The 22,997-nt window shown below is 45.5% G+C and overlaps 1 protein-coding gene across 5 annotated transcripts in view; it reads right to left on the reverse strand.

Moving 5' to 3' along the window:
- Positions 1-22,997, reverse strand: part of LOC310869017 (ubiquitin carboxyl-terminal hydrolase 22) — a gene marked incomplete at its 3' end in the record, with an annotated part of 41,839 nt that overhangs the window by 10,705 nt on the left and 8,137 nt on the right. For 3 of the 5 annotated variants that reach the window (XM_083779588.1, XM_083779586.1, XM_083779590.1), the window contains 6 exons: positions 10,827-10,959; positions 7,946-8,059; positions 7,726-7,827; positions 6,355-6,521; positions 2,242-2,401; positions 935-1,040 (listed from right to left, as the gene is read on the reverse strand). In XM_083779588.1, coding sequence (XP_083635714.1) covers positions 935-1,040; positions 2,242-2,401; positions 6,355-6,521; positions 7,726-7,827; positions 7,946-8,059; positions 10,827-10,959 — 782 coding nt within the window. The remainder of the gene's footprint in view (positions 1-934; positions 1,041-2,241; positions 2,402-6,354; positions 6,522-7,725; positions 7,828-7,945; positions 8,060-10,826; positions 10,960-22,997) is intronic. The other 2 variants (XM_083779589.1, XM_083779587.1) reach the window with 1 other exon arrangement.

Genomic DNA, 22,997 nt, shown 5'->3' on the forward strand with positions numbered 1-22,997 from the left:
CTTGACCCTTACATATCCTGCAGCCAACATCAATTATGTATAGTCTTGATTCACTATTCCACACTGGTACGATCCGTGTGCGGTAGACAGGCCCACAGGCTGAAATCCTCAGCGTTTATTTATCCGTTTGAAAACCAAATCCAAACCAAAATGTGCCTTTAAGGTTGATCTAAGACCTTCTCCCAGAATCCTACAGTAAAATCCTCACTGCTCATTTAGCCATTGGTAACTCTGAGACCACACATGAAACCAAATGGACCCTTATGGTTACATTTGTACTCTCTGAAGAGAGTGAATTTTAAAACGGCGGATTTGACTGTGAACTGCGAACAACCCTCCGCATTATAGCTCGCTGTCTGCATTAGGGTTGTGTGCCACATAGGAAAGAAGATAAGTGATTCTTGGGTTTGCCAGGTAGCGCTAGTCAGGGCAAGATGCTTTTTCAGTTCAGTGCAGCGTGCTAGTGCTAATATGACAGGACAGCTCTATGGGGCAGGGCAGGCTGCCGTCTAGACAACCCCCCCTTCCAGCGGTTCCAAGGGGACCAGCCCTTTAAATAAAGGAGCGCTTGGAGAAGACACGGGCAGTGGCTCCAGTCCACAGGCTCTGGGAGGAGGGGTGGTGACCACACCGATCAACTCCACCGCAGCACAACGACCAGAGGACCAGGGGAGTGGTGGAGGAATGGATAGAAGAGAGAGAGAGAGAGGGAACGCAAACTAGGGCACGGGGAAGTGCTTCTGTGCTGCTCACTCGGTCAAGCTTAATAGGCATCCAATATAAAATGAGCTGAATAGGCATCAAATATAAAATATGGCCCTTTATTTCAGCCACCCCAGGCATTTCTACTCGCTATATGGTGCACACACACACACACACACACACACACACACACGACAAGTGACATCTGATTGCCCCACACACACACACTTACTGGCAAACTTGACAAGTGACATCTGATTGCAGGCCCCCAGTGAAGATTTGGTCAATGATGCAGTTACAGTGGTTTGGATTGTTGGCCTTCTTCCCGTTGTCGTCTCCTGGCGAGCAGAGAGAAATACACACCAATAACACACTCAATTAAACAGACCTCGTTAGCGCTGTGTGCTCTCTGTTAAGACTCTCTCATCTCTTTCTCACTTTCCACAATTCCCCCCGCAGTGGAGGAGTCTGTCTGGCACTTCTACACTGGCCCGGACCTTCTCATCCAATCAGTTCAAGTCTTACTGCAGGGGCTGAGGGTGCGTCAGCCTGCTCCCGCGCTGCTGCGGCAGGGCCAATGCCAATTGACATTCCTCACACTGCTTGCATTGCTGTCCCCTTGGTATATGCTTTTGTCAGTCTCCTTCAGTGTTGTCTCCAAGCTGATGTAATGGTGCTGGTGCACTATGCGCGGGTGTGTGTGTGTGTGTGTGGGGGGGGGGGGGGGGGGGGGGGTACAAGCATACAAGTTCCATGTATCCAATCAAATCTGCCGTGTGTCACCATGATACATCTTCTAGGTTTCCCTTGCAATTCGTTAAGTCATGTGGAGGACACCCAATTTATTCAATGAAAATGTATGTCTACCCTAGATTTATATACTGTAGTGTGTATACTGTATACATACACATGGAATATATACACACACAGACTCAGAGTGTACTATAGAGGGTATGGGCATGCATAAAGTGAGTGGCAAATACAGTGGCAAAGTGAGTTTAACGTTGTTTAATGCAATCAGATAGGACTTTTCTGTTTGGATGTATCGGCTGTCGAGGCCAGAGAGTAGTTTTGTCCTTCATAACTTCAGTGTATGATGCCGATGTCATGCGCATACCCCGCATGGAAGTATTTATTTTTGTGTTTCGACACCAGCTAAGGCTCTTTTTAGCTTAGGGAAAAGACTTGCTCCGCCGACAGACAGTGACACACTCATATTAGGTTGTGGGACTTGTCACTGTGTCAACTTCCTGAAGAAGATGACAGAGCCTCTGCCAACGGTTTTGTTGGACAAAATAATATGAGAAGGCGCTCTGGACAAAAGTCAATTAATATTGCACTTCCTCCATCAACCTCTCCCTAGTGCGATGTGGCTTGACTTCCTTCAATACTGGAGGATATTATCTTTTATAATTTTTATCCCACGATTTTGTAACCCATTTTCTTTTTCACCCAGTGTCAATTATCGAATGTAATCCTGGGCGCTACACTTCCTCGGCCAACCTGGTGGGGTAAATGCGGCAGGAAGGTGAAGCTTACGGGTGGTGTCCCCTTTGCAGTGCCGATGCAGCACGTCCAGCGCTGCGATGAGAAACTCGTGGGCGTCCTGCTGCTCGTAGCCGGCTAGGTGGCGTGCGTGGGTCCACACCAGGTGCAGCAGCCGGAAGGGAATGTGGGGCGAACGGTGGCCCGAGTAGAACTGGAGGGAAACAAGCGAGGGAAAGAGAAAGAGAAAGAGAAAGAGAGAGAGGGGTGAATGGTAGAACAGAACGATGATGAGGTGGGTTAGCCTATTTTCCCCCCAGGTGTTACTGGTGGCTTTATTATTTTTTTTAATTTTTATCCCACGATTTTGTAACCCAGTTTTTTCTTTTTACCCAGTGCCAATTATCTAATGTAATCCTGGGCGCTACACTTCCTCTGCCAACCTGGGGGGGCAGCGGACTGACCTCATGCCTCCTTCTATGCATGAGGAGTCCAAGCTGCTTCTTTTCACCTGACGGGGGAATTTCCCCGGCCGGACGTAGCGCGTGGAAGGGACACGTTATTCCGACCAGTTCCTTTCCCCTCCATCAGGCGCCCCGGCTGGCCAGGGGGAGGTAGTTTTAGAGACCAGGATTACTGCATGTTTTTGTGAGGGTATCTACCCTAGGGGACACGGGGAGAACATGCAAACTCCACACAACTACTGGTGGCTTTCTATATTGCCGTCAGAATCACAGATGGAGCGTTATTCGTCACTTTATCCGCTACAACACAATGCCTGAACCTTAACCGGGAAGTCCATCGCCGCTGATGTTTATTACACAACTCTACTAGTATGCCCTGAGTGTGTTCCTTCTGCCCAAAAAAGCTGATCCACGAGCTCAACTCTTGCCTGCAGCTATTTCTGGCACAGGACACTATTGTATGAATCAAGTATAAAATCAGGCTATAAACCAGCTAAAGGCTCGTTTATACTTAAGTCACTTGCCCAAAAACCTGCGATATTCATAGGAGAACGCAAAGTGAAATGCGAAGGGAATGGAGCGAGAGCATCCATCTATGGCGCCTGAAGAGTATTGGGGTTGCCATGGAGATGAGAATGAGTGACAATTCAGGTCAGGGTCGGGAGATGTGCAGAGGAGACAAGCAGAGCACAGGAGCTGGGCGGGTGCCGATGCTCCTGCGCAGCCGCCAGCCAGCCACGGCCCATTAGCAGGAGAGCACATTCAATTCTGTCACCCTTGAGCGCAGGCATGTGCAATCGCACACACACACACACACACACCTTTGATCTCCGCCATTCTCTGCCAAGTTTGATAGTTAGGAAAACCCACATTGACTGTCAATCCTGGAGTTTACAGACTCTTTGGTCTTGTGCAAGGATGACATACCAAAGACACTGCAAGACAGGGATAGGAGGGGAGAGCGTCGCTGATCAAAGTGGGGCACACCTCATCCGCCTTGAAAGAAGGGTGTGTGCGCGCGCGTTTGCGTGTGTGTACCCGCACACTTGTATTGCTATACTTGTGAGGGCCAAATGTCCCCACAAGTATAGCAGAATCTGAGAAATAGACAGGGTGGGATTAGGGTTAGGATTAGTCATTTAGAAGTTAGGTTTAGGGGTTGGGTTGTAGTTAAGCTTGATTCATACTTAGTTGTGCACGCACACACTGTCTCTGTGGACACAGACGCGTCTGTGTCTCTGTGGACACAGACGCGTGGAGCAGGGCACCATAAACAGTTTAAGAAGACGTAATGTATGGGATCACAAACAAGCCATGCCATTAGAACGGGTACTCTAACCGAGTGTGTTGGCAAACACGGCATAGCGCTGTGCGGAGTGGACGGGCTCTGCAATTAAAACAAAGGTGTGTGTCGTTTGGGGAGGCAGATTAGCCAACGTATTTTCTGCAAAGACTCTTTGATCGTTGTCCTAGGAATGACCCCGACATTGTCCACCCCAGTCAAGAGCTGAACACTCAATAAAATGACTGCCTGCTTGGATGATGAAGGGTAAATGACTGCTGCTCAGCCAGTTGAGACAGGAATGGAGCCCCGTGAGGTGACTTATCAGTGTGAGCTCAGGCTATTGTTGATGTTTCAACACATTACTGCACAACACGCCTATCTATCTCTCTATAGATATATATTATATATAGGGGTGCAGTCAGGCAGAAATCTTATATCTCCATGTTTCAACTTAGTTTTTGTCGTTTGAAAATGAATGCCCATCTTCATCAAACAAGAGTGTCACACAAAAGGTACTGGAAATAGCCAATCTACAATCGAAACACCGAAACATATTGTGAGCTTATAGATCAGCTATTTTCACTATTTTATTGAATGATTTATTTTTATAACAATAAAAAGGGAACTGTAACAGATTTCCTGTACTCACAGGGAGCCGTCAGTGGGCTGTATAAGAGGCTCCGTTTGAGGAGGTCTTATTGACGATGGAGAGGTCCACTATATTTCCACACTCACTCCAGAGGGGCCACATTGCTGTGCTGCGACGCGTTTTGAGCTTGTAGATCTGCTATTCTTTGCTATATTCTATTAATTATAATCGTTAATTATTCTTGTGTTGAGCATTGAGCTACAAATCTAGTAATTAAAGCATGTATGCATGTTGTGGAATTGTAAACAGCTGAAACCAATATATCAGTATTCTGACATTAACCTGAGGGCCACAATAAGTGAAGGTGGGGGCCGCATGTGGCCCCCGGGCCGCCAGACTCCCATGTGGGAGGGAGTTGAGAATAGTTAGTAACTTGAGCCCAGTGTTTTAGCTAGGTACCACCTTCTTATTATTCCAAATACTTACTCACAATATAGGATACTTACTGTATGATATATTTACCTGTAGTATTATTATATTCTTAATCATCTGTGTGCAATATTTTATAAGATGACGTGACTTAACGTCACGCCGTCGACCGTTTCCGTGACAACAGAACGGTTTTGGACATACAGCCCAGACGACAATTTACAAATTGTGTGTGTGTGTGTGTGTGTGTGTGTGTGTGTGTGTGTGTGTGTGTGTGTGTGTGTGTGTGTGTACACGGAAACGAGAAGGTAAGAGAGAGGAAAGAAAGCGAGGCAGTGTGGGAGTAGAAAAGGCACCAAGGCAGCCATTACATAACATTCAGGAGTTTGTTGCATTTAAAATGTCTTTACCGAGGAGAGTGTGGAGAAAGCGATTGAGAAGAGGAAAGTGTTCAAATAGAATCAATTACACTCCGGACCCACATACATGACCTGGTATACCATAGGACATGAGGGCAAGAGGCCCTTAGATTCCAATTCCAACCGAAATGCCTGATTGTTGCATTATGTTCTAAATTGACCATTATAGTTCAACAAATAATATAAAATCTTGTAATTCATCCATTCTTTCCTTCCACGTATATTTTTATATTTTTCCTTCTCACTCCCTGCCCTAGACTTGACAAAAGAGCGCAATAGTGACTCAGCCTTCTGCAGGGGGTTACATTCTATATTTTATTGAGGGGAAATCTGACAAATGTTGGCAGAACATGCATTGGGTTATAACCGGAGCCACATGCTTCCCCTTTGTGTGTGGATGTATGGGGTCCATTTGTGTCTAGTTGTACACGCTCAGAGTTAAATTAACAGTCGTGATTTTACTGTGTATATCCACAAACACAGACAAATGTATATGCCCAGATGGTTTCAAATTGTTTTACAACCCATATGAACATTCCAATCATATGATCTGTCTCCTGTCCTGGTTATAACATTCTAAGTAATGTTAGGTAGCTGTTAGGTTAGCTAGCGAGCTAGCTAGCTATCTATGTATAACATATAGTGTACATGTATCATGCTGACAAAAACAGCAGAACCAGGAAAATGCATGTTTATGGCCTCCGTCCCCCCGACCCAATACATTGTATAGCTAATATGTTAAACTGGTTGATGATAGCAAACACAGTTAGCCTGATGCCAATCTGAGAACCCATCATAAAATAAAGGAAAAAAAGCATCCACTTTTCCTTTGAATATTGACAGAGTCAAACAGTCCGTCTCGAGAGACTAGCTTGAGTGTTTCTGGGTGTTTTGGGTCGTCTTGTAGCAACATCAGACCGTTTGGAATGAAAGCACCTAAACAGCAGCCTATAGTACGAGTATGCAGGCCGTGCATCTTACCTCCTGAAATAACTGCGACATCTCACACACCAGACAGGAGTTTGATTGCATTTCGCACTTGTGTCTGTCAGAGAGGAAGAAGTCTCGCAGCAGCGGCGTGTGTGTGAGGGCCTGGACGATGCAGTTCATGAAACACGTGTTGCCCAGGTTTATCAACCCCCGTAAACCTGCCGGAAGGACAAGAGAATATACAGCAGAGAGAGAGAGAGAGAGAGAGAAGGACCACATGTCAAATGGTATAAATCAAGACATTGGTCCTGATTTGCACAACTGATGCTGATTGCTGTTTGAATGGAAAGGAGGAAATCGTCGACTGAAGATATTGGCTAATCTTGCTCGTTTCCCAGACCAGTAGGGGCTTTAGCTGTAGCCGTTAGCCAACCTGCTTATTAGCAACTTAGAATAACAGACAACAACTAATGTGTCAGCAGCGAGCAGAAACCACCCACAGGACTGGCTCCCTTTGCCTGTTGAGATTTAACCCACAAAGCAGACATGGCCTTTAAGTGACATATATCGTTCACTTAAAAATGTATTCAAAAACAGAAAGTGTCACACTATGGCGTGACACTGTAGTATGACGAAGTAGGGCATTAATGTACGGAAAAACATAAAAAGTTGAAATATGGAGATTCAAGGTTTCTTGCCCGACAGCAACAATGTGAATTTAAAGGAAGTGCAGACCAACGTGGTTTGTTTGACAGTTGCTACGTTGCGTCTTCCAATCAGTCAGAGTGTCTGCGACCTGGAGCAAAAAAACGAAGCTGTGAATTGATTTGGGGGTGTCAGATGGAAAAGGACAGGATTTCTGTGGCTCTTTCGGTGATTATGAGGACCAGTGAACCGTATGAGGAGACATGATCCTGGGTCACTTCCAATGGGAACAGGTTCGGTTCCATGGTGGAAGGAAGAGAGGCGTCAGCTGGGGCTTAAAACGCTCCCTACTGTAAAAACAGCACAACAGCTGCCATCAACCGGTCTGCTGCTAAACAGTCAAGGCTACGGACCAAGACAGAAGGGGATTGGTTGGATTGAATGACAAATCGTTGTACTGGGGGGACAGACGAAGACGAAAAAGTGAAAAGCTTATATATATACAGAGACACGATCAGACACAGAGGGCGTTAAAAACCAAAATGACAGACCACAGAAAGTCAAGTGAAGGAAAGAATAAGATGTGCAGAGAGAAAGAGACAGACGTGCTGTGGTGCTGATCTCCCCCTCTCTGCTTATGCTTGGTCTGTGGGGGGGCGGCCCGCTGCTGTTGACCTCTGCTACTCTACTTCACCGCATGAGTGACCCCGGCCAGACACACACACACACACACACACACACACACACACACACAAACGATAGGATGTGATCACCAACCTATGGTACAGTTTGTAGTGATTTTCCTCCGCTTTGGATTGTGCCGTAGTAATTCTAGCTCCTTCTTGGTTGGCTCCCATGTTGTGAATTTCTCTCCTATGCCTGTGGACGCACATAAGACACACATCAAAAACCTTTAAGGAGGCCCTGAAATACGAGGCAGCCGTACAGTGGAATGTGACGTATTGAAAGAAACGAAACGAAGGCAAATGTATTGTACCTTGCAGTTTCCAGGCTTTCCTCTGTTCTTCTTTGGCAATCTGCTCCATGTCTTTGTCGTATATGTAGTCTTGACAAACAAAACAATATATTCCACCGTATAATAAGTCTATCGCTGCAGAGAGAGAGAGAAAGAGGAGGGCGTTGGGGAGAGAAAACGCGAACGCACAATAATTACAAATGGATTTTTCAACTGCGATGCAATACACATAGGGTTTTATTTCACTGTCCCACGTCATTGGTGCCTCCCGCCCGCCCCGGCCGGCCTCCAGACGGCCTTCTCTGCCCTGCATTTTCCACTCACAGATCTATCGATCGGGGGACCTTTTATTATGTTTTTTGTGTTTCCATCTCGACGCCTCATATTGTTCAAAATCACAAGAAGCCACAAGGCAAGCAGCGGGAACCGGCTGATGCGTGTCCTCCTTCACCTCCACCCACTCCGCTCTATCAACTTGGATTTATACTTGGTTGTGCATCGCGTCGTCGTGCACCACAAATAGCTCATCTACAAGCTCACACCGCGTAGCGGCACAGTGCGTTGTGAGCTTCTAGATCGGCTATTTTCGGCACGCGACACTGGCACGCAACATGTATAAATCAGGCTTCATTCTCTGAGGTCTACACGGCAACAATACCTGGCTTCTGTTGCCATGACAACCTGTTTTTTAGTGGTACCGGTCATTCATTAGTCGTTTTCTTTGTTTTCTGGCAATTGTCAGATTGTTTTTGCCGTTGCCCGTGCTCAGAATGATGAAATCACACAAGGGAGTATGGATGGATGTGGATGAGAGTGGCTGAAGCCGTGCATGGGTCTTTAAATTCACTGGTATTATTATGTGTGTGTGCCTGGACTAACATGTCATCTTTATCTGCAACAAATAACCATGGCCACCATTCATTAACAGCCAGATAGCAGGCAGCACACAGAGAGAAGGCGACACGGACCGAGTATGTGGTCCGCTGGTTCTCAACATGGGGTCTTCCATGGGTTAGTCTCCCGTAGCCAAGACAACTATTCCACAATCTTCGAATGCTATATATAGTCTGGAACTACACCTCCCGAAATCAGAGTAAGGAAGCTGCTATTTCCGTTCATGAAAATATATTTTAAGAAATCTTTCATTTAATTTCTTTATTTCCTTTTCTGCTAAACAACAATCTAAATATGCTTAGATCTATTTATATTAGGGTAAATTTGCGCGACTGTAAAGACGAAACGGAAGTCAGGAGGAGGCTCCACTTCCGCTTTATACATTACTCATGATAGAGGCAACAGTCTGGCAACGCGAGACTAACCATGGGTCCCCAGGTAAATGAGTAATAGTTAAGAACCAAATGGACCCTTAATGGCCTGTAATTCTGAGTGTACAACTACAAATGTAACCACATTTGGCAACATCTGTTGTACACCCTCAGTCTGTGGTCGCATTAATTTAACAGTGTAAAATGGGGTCGAAGGGAAAAGAATTGTATCAAAAGGGTGCCCGTAACCTATTGCATATAAAACTGGGGGTCCTTGAAATTAACTGGAAAACCATGTGGATCTCAGTGTCCACATATAGAAACAGCGTGGCTCCGATGTGGATCTGGAAATTCATGTGACCAGCATGTCATCTAGGATGATGTCTCTGACATATGACACTCCAAATGGTTGCAAGGTTTCTGTTTCATCAGTCACGTATTTACTTCCCAAATGTTAAAATTTGTGGTGGCACTTCTGTGGCCTACTGGCAGCATGGCAAGTTTAGTGCTGATCGGTCCAGCTGTTTGCGAGATTAGCTCCGGTGAGATACAGACGGACAGATGCGATGTCACTGGCTTGTTGAGCCGACTGGGGATTAATTTGATTACAGGTGGAGAGGAACAAGAGCTCGAATGCCAACAAGGCTCTGGTGGAAAAGCTCCGGGCTAATTAAACACCATGAAGTCCTGCATATCCACTTGAGAAAGCAACAAGAACACCTCACACATGAACATGTGCACAGGCAGAGGGTAACATGAGAATTACCTGTGTGATGTGATGCTTCTTAAGAGCCCATCAACCCCCCACCCCTCCTTACATAAGATGATTAGCATTAGCCAACATCTTTATTGTCTCTCTTTTTTCCTCCAGTCCCTTTATCCTTCATGGGATAATATCACAATTGCATATTAGTTCCTTTGTGAACTTTTTGGGGGCTGTAATTAGGGTTATGTGGGTTGGGCTTTTTCTCCCTAGCAGCTGTGGATTAGGAGGCATCAAAACTACTAGTTTTGATGTGGCTTAAGCCACGACATTTCGGCTGGCTACTGTGCTCCCAGTAAAATGGTAATGCACGGTGAGGTTGAGTCACTATAAAAGCTAAGAGAGGAAGAGGGGGCGAGCGCTACAAAAGTAATGCTGTAATCTCTTCCCGATGATGGCTCATGGCTGATACGGCAGAGGCCAGTGAACTGTCCCAAGTCAACGTGAAGCCGTTGTAATAGTCTTATTCCTAGTCTTATCAAGGATTCCTGACGGTTTTAATTTCATCTATGGATCCCCAGTTTGATATGCCATTACACATTACGTCACATGCCATGTAGAGTGTTTGCAAATTAAAGCAAGTGGTAACCTGTATGGGTCCATTTGGTTCCTAACTATCAATCATTTAACTGGGGACCATACGGAACCCACTCAAGGAGCTCTGGGGGGGCCCCAGTTAGAGAAACAGTGATGTACATACACTAATGTTGACAATTCGGTCTCCAACTTAAAAAGGGGACTACTTTGTGACAATTTAAAGGTTCTCAAGCATAGCTGGAGTGACGCAAACTCTTTCTTAGCTGCTGTACAGGCTCAGTCACGGCTCACCCGTTCATAGGAGGATTTGGTGCTAGGCGAGGAGGGCAGAACTTACCTAGGTTGTGTCGCTTGTTTTTGGCGTGCTCGTGGATGTGCTTCTTGGTGAAACATCCAAAGAAGACGCAGTAAAGACAGGAGTGGAGTCGGTTCAGGTGGGCGCCGCACATGTGACAAATACACGACTTGGCCTAGAGAGGTGGACAGAGCCAGAGAGGAGAAGGGAGATTGAGGGAGACAGGGAGGGTGCGGGGAGAGAGGAACGCAATCAGTATATATATATATATATAGGCTACTGCAGCAGGACCAAGCAGAGCATTTAGAGGGACATAGCTAGCTATAGTAGGGCAGAGTGATTTCTCTGCCTGCATGCTGGGACTCATCATCATCCAGTCAGTCACAGAGTCACAGCAGTTTGAGGGCGTGGTGTTCTATTAGGACTGATGGAACGGCAGACAAGTAGATCAACCCCATGGGGTCCAACAGAAACAGCATGTCACCCTTTTCTCTCACTTACATACATGTGTGCGTGCATGCGTGTGCACACACACACAGTCAGTCACACACACTCTCAGATAGGATTTCATGCATGGGAGGGTAACTGAGAAAGGCAGGGTGAGTCACACACACACGAATGTTAATGTAATGTATGTGAATTTGTTCGAATGCAGCAGTCAGAGCGACTGGAGGATTTGCACATTAGAAAGCCTCTCGTGTGTTGCAAACTAAGCTACTAAAAATGAGCTCTGAACAGGCATTCACAGAAGAGTGATGCAGGTGGTGCGTAACAGTGAAAGGGAAAAGCAGAAAGTGTGTGTATATTCTTCATGTCTCATCTTTAAAGCTTATACATATGAGCGGTAGAAGGAGATGGAAGAGGAAAGGGATCTTTTGTAGCTCATTATATTATATTATACTAAGGTCAATGTGAACATTCACTCCACATACAATATCACGGTAGGTGGCTTGGAGAGGAGTAGCCCGTTTGACGCGAGCATGTGAAGAGAAGACGGTAGGCAGATGAACGGCGACATCTCTCATAGGACGAACAAGGTTAACAGCAAACAAGCTTACATTCCTGCAGAGGAATGCAATATGGCTGTTTTGTGTGTGTGTGTGTGTGTGTGTGTGTGTGTGTGTCTCTCTCTCACATGTGCAAGAATGCCTTGTGTTTGCTTATGTCATACATGGAGGCTCCAAGAACAAGAGATATGAATAGACCATAGGACCTCTGGTCCCACTATAAAAACCGACCCACGTGCAGCACCTACTCTCTCTCTCTCTCTCTCTCTACAACACAAATCCAATTCCCACTGCATCTAGCAGGTTGTCACTGCAAAAGCATCCAGCAGGCACTCGGGTTAATGAATGCAGCAGCACGTGGCGGATGGGCGAGCTGGCAGGCAGGCTAGCAGGGTCCCTCTGCTAAAGACCACTCGAGGTACTGGACAGCCGGCTGCTGCTGAACTCGGAGCCTTTAATTACCACGGAGGCTTTGGGAGGCCGTCCTTCAGAGCATCGACTGATGAGTCGTCGGGGTGGTGGTGAACACCGACTGTGGGGTTCCACAGCTCTGACAGTTAGGCAAAGGGAATTGTGACTGGGAAGCACGTCATGGATGGTTATGTCTATGTAACCATAGATATAAATAATATATCTAGAGGGCAGATAACCCTGCATATAACCCTGCACCAAGCTATTAATTTCAATCCCCGCCTCTCCCAATAAGATTCTTTTCACCACTTAACTCAGATTGCATAGGGAAAACTTAAGTTGCTACAACAACGTTAAGTTTGAACATCGGTTCTCAAGACACGAGACCTACAGACATACATGCGGATGTCACCAACAGGAAGTGGAAGCCTATTGCTGGCAGCCAACAAACATTGCCTGCTGTAACTACATCTGCTTCTACTTGTGGTATCATCTTCTGCTCTGCCTCCAACCTACACATCATACTATAGACACCATTATACAGTAGATAATGTATGCCAAATATTTCCTTTTTTCATCACACACGCACTAGTGCTGCCAGAATTGGCCAAAAATCACCATGTGGGTTCAGATTGATTCGAACGGCTCGAATATATATAATTTTAATATAAATTATTGCAGCCTAATATGCAGTAAAACGTTCTCTTTTCTTTCTCTCTCTCTCTCTATATATATATATATATATATATATATATATATATATATTTGATTTTGTTTAAATCAAATTAAGGTAGGCTACAAGATAAATGTGTCAGTCACAGCTTCACCGCGAGAGGCAAGAATCCCTGCATTGTTTTTACATGGCGTTGTCGGTCATCGAGTCTCACTGTAAAGTGTCTGCCTTGAGTGCTTCACGACGAGATTTCAGCTCGACCCGTTAACATGGTGTGATTAAAGTTAAACATGTGTGCTTTATACGGAGCAAGGTAAAGTCAAAACTGCCTAGCGACTCCTCCAAGGCTGTGTCACTGTGGTCTGTGTGGCCCCATGGTGTTAACAGGTGTTGTGAGGCAGCCGATTTATTCTTCATTGTATGCCGGTGTCGGCGTGTCAGGTGGCAAATATAACTAATATACAAGATCACAGTGCATTGCTGTGATCTTGTATATGTATAAAATATATATATTTCTTTCTATTTTTTTTATCCGACGTACACGCGATGTGCACATGGATGCGCCCACGGTTATTCATTCTTTAATTTGTCCCATATCTCTGGCACCTGCACAGCGTCCTTGTTTGACAGGTGGTGACGATCAGAAATCAGCAGAGAGTGAGCGACGTTTGCGCTACTATGTATGCCGAATTGAAGTGGACTCTGCCCCCTTTTTTCCCCTCCCTGGAAATTATAAAACGTCTGGGTTTAAGAGGCTAATATTTTATAACCAACACACAGAAGTAAAGGCAAAGGGTGTTCAATAGCACCGTTTTATGCAATAAACAACACAAATCTAAAACCTCAAATTTAGTTAAGTGGTTTCCTCCCAACAGAAACGATATGTTAATCACATATATCGTATTACTACTAATGCAATACAAAATACATTTAGTTTATTTTTTCTTATTACTATGCAAGATAAACTTAGTGTTGTCAGTGTAGTGAGTGAGCAAACGTTATGTTATTGACACAGGTTGCTGTTGTCTTGCCAGCATGTCTAATGATGTTTACTACGTACAGTACCGGTAGTTCAGAATCGAAGAGGCAAACCAAAGTATTAATGGTGTGTGCCAATTCCTGGATGAATGTGCATACAGGCTTTCATGTAAAGTTGCAGCATGCAGAATCACATCAAAAGGATGTAAATCACATCAAAAGGATTTCTCTCCTTCTGACATCATGCACATTTTACACTATTGTTTGGTCCAGAGGCAACATCAACAACTTGGTTACAGGGGTTATTTATATTTGAATGTATATCATTATTATTTCAGTAGTCATCCTCTGGAAAGACATGTTTTATGCACATTATAGCAGTAACTGCTTCACTTTTTCAGCTCTACCCCCACTGGGTGGGGGGGGGGCTTTAACTGCCAGGACAAGTTGCTTTAAATGCTTGCAAGCACTTTGATGTTGTCCGTTTAAAGCCACAGTAGTTTCCAACATTTTGAATGTAGTAATGTTCAGCAACTACAGGCTGACAACCATTTAATCGTGATCTCAATTCTTGTGGAGGGAAATCGAGTTTCACATTTGAGCAAGAATCGTGCAGCACTACCCCGGGCCCCGGCAGTGAGACGTTTCACAGGGAGGACTTAAATTCTTCCAAGTTCAGCTCTCCAACAGGTGTCCATACTAGGGCTGGGTGCAATAACAGCCAATTGTGTTTATTGGGATGCCCGACCAAGCCACAGGAGGATTGGAAGCTCTAATCCCTGTGGTGGTGGGCAGAAACTTCCCTGTGCCACCCCGAGTGCCTTATTCTTCATGAGAACTTATGTGGAACATGTGAACACGACATCTGATCTCATCCGATCATTTTAATTAGTGCTCACTGTTCATAATTAAATACTTCATGGGAGTCGTCAACCGGATTGATTTCATTCAGAATGAAAAGAAAATAGGCTCATGTTGTCACTGCTTTCAATGTGTGTGCATAGAGAGTGCAAGGCAGGTTAAGCTGAACTTTAAGCGTCCCTTGGCTTAACTGGCCTGTTGGTACCGAGGCAGTGGGCACCGTTGAACATACAAACATGCGAGAGCTGTCCCTCTACAGCAGGGGTGCCCAAAAGGTAGATCGGGTGCCCAAAAGGTAGATCATGATCTACCAGTAGATCACAAAGGCTGTGCAGGTAGATCACATGATGCCCCTAAAAATATACAATTTAAATTTAAAATAGGCATCTGCCACTTGAAATAAGGCGACTTGACTTTTGACATAAAAAGGGCCTCTCAGCTCAAGCCTACAATGCAAGATCTATGTTTTCAAAAGTGTTGCGCACAAACCTCAGTAGCATACAAAAAGCCACAGTAGTTTCCCACATTTTTTATATAGGCCTACTAAAAAAACAACCAATTCCATTTTCACCCTTCTATATGTGACATCAACGCCATGCCATTATTCCAAAGGTAATTTTTTTTAAACCCATTTTCAGCAAGATAGCATTTTTTGAGTGGGTAGATCTCATTTAGCTGGGCATTTTGAAGGTAGCTCTCAAGTCAAAAAGGTATGGGTGCCCCCACTCTACAGTCTACACCAGGGTTCCCCAATTAGCGGCCCGCGGGCCGCAGATTGTGCCCCACGGAAGAATAAAAAAAATAATAATAATCTTTTTCCCAGATATACCGTAATTTCCGGACTATAAGCCGCACCTGAATATAAGCCGCACCAGCCAAATTTAGGGAAAATCCCATATACAAGCCGCACCGGACTATAAGCCGCACCGGACTATAAGCCGCAGCTACGTTAGCTCAGAGCCTGAGATGGCTCTGCGTTAGCTGTAAAAATCCATAGATTAGCCGCACCGTTGTATAAGCCGCAGGGTTCAAATCATGGGTAAAAAGCCGCGGCTTATAGTCCGGAAATTACGGTAAATGGCATTAAATTGGGGTCAGTAGCCTCTGCATGTCAAACTGGGGGTCCTTGCCCTGAACATTAATTTCATGGCAAGACTTTGACCTTGCGCGTGCCGACTCGGCCCCCAGCCTGGTACCGTAGTCAAAATATGGCCCTTGAGGAAAATTAATTGGGGAACCCTGGTCTACACACAGTAAACTCCTGTTTGGTGGTCTGGTCTAATCCAAGCCCACTGGGTGTGCAGGCCTGTCATGATGACTCACCCAGTGGGCAGGAAGAGTGAGAGGCGCAGGGGAGGTGGTGTGAAGCAGTGTGAAAGAGACTTGAAGTGGGAAAACTATAGCCAGCTTTGCCAAATGTATCCATTTTCAATCCCCATTATACTGGGTGAAAACTGAGTCAGTGCACACCATAAGGAAGACGTGGAGAGACACACACACACACACACACACACACACACACACACACACACACACACACACACACACACACACACACACACACACACACAGTTATGAACCCAACAACCCTGTACAAGTCGTGTCTACCTATAGACATCTGGTGCCTAGGAATACAATGCCAGAAGAATATAACACCACTGGCCCTGGGACAACAATGCTGAAGCCTTTTGTGCGACTAACAGAAAACTTTTAGCCGCTCAGTTTCACATTTGGTGTAGAGGGAGAAGGCAGGGGGCCTAGACGCGCCCTGGGGGACTTTGGTCAATTGTGCAGTTACAAAAAAAAAACAGGAGATACCAGATACAGTCCTGCGTGAGTTTTCCAAAGCAATATGGGTTAGGTAAGTTTGTTAGAAGCCGCTCTTGTCGCAGTTCTACTCCACACTGAAAGCATTGTAGATTCTGACATATCAGTAGGTGGAGATCCCTGAACTTCTGGCTATGTGTAGCAATTGTCTGCACTAGTCTGCACATATCAAAACTAATAGTTCCACTTGGAAAGAAGAATGCATCATTCTAGCAGCGATAAAGGTATCTATATTATACAAGTCAAGACCACACGGAGTAGCAGACACATGCTACTGTAAAACACACACACAGCCAGTCCCACACACAGACTGTTTTGGCTGGGCTTTTGTTGGCCATGGGTGGATTGTGATGACAGTGCAGTATAGAGGACATTCATAGCTGCAGACACTAAGCTTTGTTTTCATTTAAACTGACCTGTTGGCAAGCCAACCGTGTGTGTGTGTGTGTGTGTGTGTGTGTGTGTGTGTGTGTGTGCAGACTGTCTCAAGCCCTTTTTTGGGGTTCCATTTTTAGGCCCTCTCAAGTGTAAAATTCAGTATACTACGTTGCACTGCGTTGTCGCTCTTTGAAAATATCTGATTTTCAAGATGACACAAGCTCAGAAGTTGTCTTTAAAATCTGTTATTTCAGATGGTTACATTTAATGATGAAGCATAAATCCATTAATTCACCCCAAAGGAGAGATTGTGTTGTTTCTCCTGCAATGCACCAGGACGCCTGAATCAAAAACAAGAGGCATGCCAATACCACACCTTGCTCGAGCCTCCACCCCTTCTCCAGGGTAGGAAATCCATCTCTCCCCCAATATCCCTCTGGTTCCCATACTCTCTATACTTCCTCAATGTCAGCAGTCCTTCGTCTCCCCACCCGGGGCTTTTAATGTACCATTAGATCACCTATTGATCAGCCCACTGGCTCAGATGACTGGAACAAGTGTCAGATAGGTAAGCGCTAGCCAGCTATCGTGCTGGTCTGGGTTGCCGCGTGTCCATCTGGGATGGACTTGCTGCCAGGCGGGCAAGGTCAGGCTTCCCTTTCTCTGCCCGGGACAGTGACCCCCAGATGATGGTGGTAGAGGTCCCGACGAGTGATGACACATTAGCGCACTCGGTGTGTCCCCTATATGCAATATTGTGTGGCGGGTCGCCACAGTAATAAATTCGTTGCCAACAAATAATATCATCGCTTTTATCGGCAACTAATCGCGGGTGTTTGAGGGGCCTCGTTATGGTTATGGCCTTGTTAGCTTTTAGCTCGCTAGGAGTGAAATTTAAAACGGAAGAGAAGCGCTGAGTGCCGGATACAGATGGCGGGCAGTACAACGGATCCGAGCACTAAGGGAGCAACGTAGCTCCCCACCAGCGTCTCAACCCACACAATCAGGTTCTGGCTATAATGAATCAAGGATCAGATAGCTTTTACTGGATTTGTCAATTAGATCTGTAAATGAGACCAATGACAATGAAGGACATGATCATATTGCATCCCAAATTTCACCCCTACCCAATACTCTGACTGGCAAGTGAGAAGACCAGACTAAACGTTGTTGGTTTGTCCCCTCGGCTCCACTGGCATTCTCTCATGTATACCTCCTCTGCTCATCATTCAGACATGCATTCATATTATTCAGACAGATTCGAATGTTCAATGCATTGAAAAGGGACAAAAATCACGTTTAATCAGAGCATTGAATGCTACAGTAGACAGACGCGTCTACTAACCTACCGCAACACGAAACGTTATATTGTTGAAGTTTTGGGTCAATTTAGTAGGCTGCATTCTGTGCGTTTGTTGATCATGGCTACAGTTTTGACAGAGAACACGCGTGTTGTCCGACATTACTAACCCTAACACTAAATCTAACCTGAACTCTAATCCTATCCTCAGTCTTAACAGGGCCACGCAAGTCCCCTAACCTCAAATCAGTTTTAACCAGCCACGCAAGTCAACCCCAACCTCAAATCAGTTTTAACCAGCCACGCAAGTCAACCCCAACCTCATATCAGTTTTAACCGGCCCTAACCGCATATCAGTCTTAACTGGCCACGTAGTCAGTTGACTATACGAGCAATATCGCAGTCAAAACAGTAGCCGTGATCAACCACACAGCCTATTGAGATCTTGGTAGGTCAGCACTCGGCAGACGGCTACAGAGAGTCCGAGACCATTCGATGCTCTGATTAAAAGTGATTGATGGCATTGGAAACGGGCGGCTGAATGGTGATGTGAGTAGAGTCTGTGGTGGTGGTGATGTGGACAGAGGACTACCTTCACTGTGTGCACTGTGCAGTCCAGCTGCTGCAAAGGACCGACCGCAAACTGAAAGCAGAGTTAATGCGGAGACTCCATTTCTTTACTCAAGTAAAAATATCAATACTGCAATGTACTCACAGCTGGGTGAGATCCGAGCCTCACATGTAGTGTATGCTATTGCTGTGCGCACACACACGCACTTTGTCGACACTGGCATCATCTAGTATGGATGGGGCGGTTAACAAAAAAGAAACCAATAAATATCAATTTAAATATTATGCAGAATTCCAACTCGCACAGTACTGCGCTGCTTTGACAGTGCCACACGCTCACTCACTCAGTCTGTTTTTCAAAGTGACTGCCAGCAGATCTCAGAACCAAGCACATCTAGGTGCTGTCAACTGCAAGTGTGTACACATTTTCAAATAAATGCCCAAATGCCATCTCTAGCAGTCAGACATGCATGAACAGACAAGCCCCACAATCCTCATTCTTCATTTATGACCAGCATACTTGCCTAGTGTACAATCACATGTAGGACTGGACGATGGGACTTCAAAACAATAGCACAATTATTTCAAACTTTTGCTTAGATTACGATTAAATACAAGATTTATATATTAATTTATATACACACTCGTCTCATCTCCTCTTCATTCTTTTAAAGTAGTAAATACAATACGGTTTTCTTTCTGGGCTCTTCAGATCTCCTTCCTCCATCAACACCATCTATACAGATCTCATACAGCAGACAAACGCATGACATGTAGTGTGTACATATATACGGTCTTCATATTCCGACCTTGTCCCAGTGATGTGTGGGAAAAGGAGGGGGTGCGGGGGTGTGGAGCGTGTATAAACGTGACCCCATACTGTCACGGCAGAGTGCTATGATGACCCCATGGGCTGCACTGGAGCGTGTGCCTCAGCCGGTGGGATCTAGCGACACACACACACACACACACACACACTCCCCACGGCACCCACACACACTCTAGGAATGGAGATAAAAGAGAATAGAATGTGCATAGGGTGGATATACATAGATGCTCAGAGAGGTCGCTTTGATGCTGTGATCAAATGGGGTGCGTGATGCTCCTTAGGAGAGAGGAAAATCTGAGGAAAAAACAGTCATTAGAGAGACATTGGGCTACAGATCAGAGGACCATGGCAGTAGAGTAGTAGAGCGCAAAAGAAGCAAAAGAAGAGCAAAATGGCTTCAATGTGATTACCGAGTGAATTAAGACAAAATTCTTAATTCACCATATTTACCTTTTGGGCAATTTGCTCATACTCGGGGAGGGAGGAGAAAAATGACCAAAATGAATAGTGCAAAGCAAAGAAAAAGGACACAGCTGCAGTATATTCAAGCTACCTCCAGCATCACAAGTGTGGCTGATGGAGTTTCTTTCCTTTCTCTTCATTTTTATTTTATTTATTTACTGATTGATCGACTTTTCAGTTTAAGGTTGAATTTGAAAGTAATAATTGGTGGTCTCTTTCATTTCCACACATACACCATGGTGACTTGACTTCATTTGAAATAAAACACGATTTCTCACAGCAGGCTTTCTACTATTGTATTCAATATGACTCATGCACAGCTTTGCCAAAGGACTTGCTACCTGCTACAACAAGCATGCACAGTATTACACAAGACCTCCATAATTAACAGGTCTATGCACAATATATGGCCAAAGCTGTGATCAAAGTAAACAATGTTTGCTGCCACTGCCATTATGACAATGGTGCTTTTGGTGGTTTTGCATTCAAAAGACGCATGAATCTGAAGCAGACTTGCTAAGAACACTTATGACATCACTGTTGAATCCTTGGTATCATTGTTCTAGCAGGCAGGCATGTCACTCAACACCACCAAACCTACATTTATCCAATTCACCAGTGGGCGGAATTAAAGAGCAGCACACCGCATTCACAAGGACTGGGAGGAGGAGAATGCAGCAAAACAAAAACAAGCATAAACCCCGACAACAAACGTAGGGAGAGGGGGCTGATCAGGCAGAGCGGGCAGCATATCATTTATTGTGTGTGTGTACACGCAGATGGTTAACAGTCCCACTTCAGCACAACAAAAGGCTGCATGATCACTTTTCAAGTCTCACAGCTACCAGATGCCCTCAACCACAGCCTCTCCGATGAATGAAAACACACACACACACAGATGCACGCACACACAGAAGACAAGACTACTGACAGGACTATAGGCCCCATCCCGCCCCATCCCATCCCATCCCCCTGGGCCCAAATCTCCTGGCCTATCAGATCACATGCAGGCCACTTGTTTTATATCCCCATGACACTCATCAGAGTCAACAGACAGAGCCCAAAACCAAAGCAAATTAGCCACAGGAAAATCTATAAGAACCAACTATTGGTAGATTCTAGATGGGCCATTAGTGCTGTAAGGGGCCTGTAGCACTAGAGCTAGGCCTAATGAATTCTCCCAACCTGGGTGAAAAAAGCAATGATCTTCACTTTTTTCACAGGGGTAGAGAAAAAGCTAGCAAGATTGCCGCTTAAGCCTTGGATTTGAACAATGGGGAGTAATTGAGTGTCCACACTATAAGTGATTGATTGCCTCTTGGTTTTGGGCCTTGTTCGCCCCTGGAGAGTGATTGACATCTCATTAGCCAGATGGTAGAACTAAAGGAGGGCTGGACTGGAGAACAGTCCGATTGGCTGGCTGGCTGCAGCTGTGACTAGCATGCCATGCAGCGGTGACGTCTGCCCAGGGCCTTAAGGACAGGCACATTTAAAGTACTCACACTTGAACAGGCAATACTGGAGAGATGGCTTGAGAGATTGTGGTTAGGGAGGGGGGAGGGGGCCAGGGGGGGATGATTCGATGCAAGTCAGGGCGTGAATTTGACCACTGACCAGTTAGGTCAGACATGCAGACTTATCCTAAACTAAATATAAACATCTGAACGAACATTATCTGGACCATCTTCCCACAATCCCTTCTCCATACAAAACAAGAAAGGGAAAGCCATGCCAAGCTAATTTTACCAGGGTGGACTTCCTTGATGGGTGACATCACTAGTGAATTTGAATAGGGTCAGGGCTGATTTAGCTTTTCCAACATTCAGAAAACAGATTTTTTTTTTATGAGAATGCCACCTAAGATAAATACGGTTTCCCACATTTATGTGAATTTCCAGAATTTTAAATAATCTGTTGCCCAGCCTCGTTGACCCCAGAGCTTTCTCCTTCAACACCAAATCTCTTCGCCAAAATTTGCCAATCTACAAGCTCACAACACCTAGACGAAAAGAAAGAAAATCACACCCGTGTGAAGTGACTGGTGCAATTCCATGTGGGGGTTCCCGGGGGGAGGTCCAGACCCACAGGAACGCATCCAGGGTGCTGGCCCGGTTCCGGCGAGCCGCACAGCGTCCGGAACGGTAGAGAAATGACAGAGTTACCATGTGGGGGTTAAATTTGTGCCAATATCTCCTTGACTAGTGCCGGACGAGTCCACAGTAATAGAAGACCTCTACACAGCATGGCTGTTGGACAAAGCCCTGGGCCTGTGCCAAACAGCTCTTTTCCTTAAAAATGCCTAGTCTCCTTTTGTCTTCGCCGACCTGAAAAGGACAGGACACCATGGCGGATCGCATCCTCTACGCCGGCCAGCAGCTAAATCAGAGGGAATGTCAAGTGCATTTCACCACCATTCTGTGTCATTAAAGTTAGGAGAGATACGAGGCCTGGGAATTCCAAACAAGCACACGCACAAACAATGCTACAGAGTTGACTATGGAACGGAGATGTTCGGTTTATGAGAGGCTGAGGCCACTATCATTGTGAGAGGGAGCTCACAGGGTGACAATGACATGGCAGGCCTGACATTACAATGGGACAAGGAGATTGCACACAAAAAATCCTCAGTGTATCTGACAAATGGACCCTTGGTTAAATTTAACCAAATGGACCCTGATGGGTCCAAATGGACCATTTGGGTGCAGTTCTGTCGAGTTAATTAACACTGAGGATTTTCCTGTGGACCCGTTCCCATTTCTTTGGCCTGAATCACTGGGGGCTGAGTCACGCTGACAGATAGCCTGAGAGCCACATCAGACAGCGACGGAGAATGAGTGAGAACGAGCAGGGCAGGAGTGGGTGGGGGAAGGAGGGCTGGCTGCGGGCCAGAAGCCAACGCCTGACATCACCCAGCCCA

The sequence above is a fragment of the Protomyctophum parallelum genome (assembly GCF_964188405.1).
Source record: "Protomyctophum parallelum genome assembly, chromosome: 13".
NCBI lineage: Eukaryota > Metazoa > Chordata > Actinopteri > Myctophiformes > Myctophidae > Protomyctophum > Protomyctophum parallelum.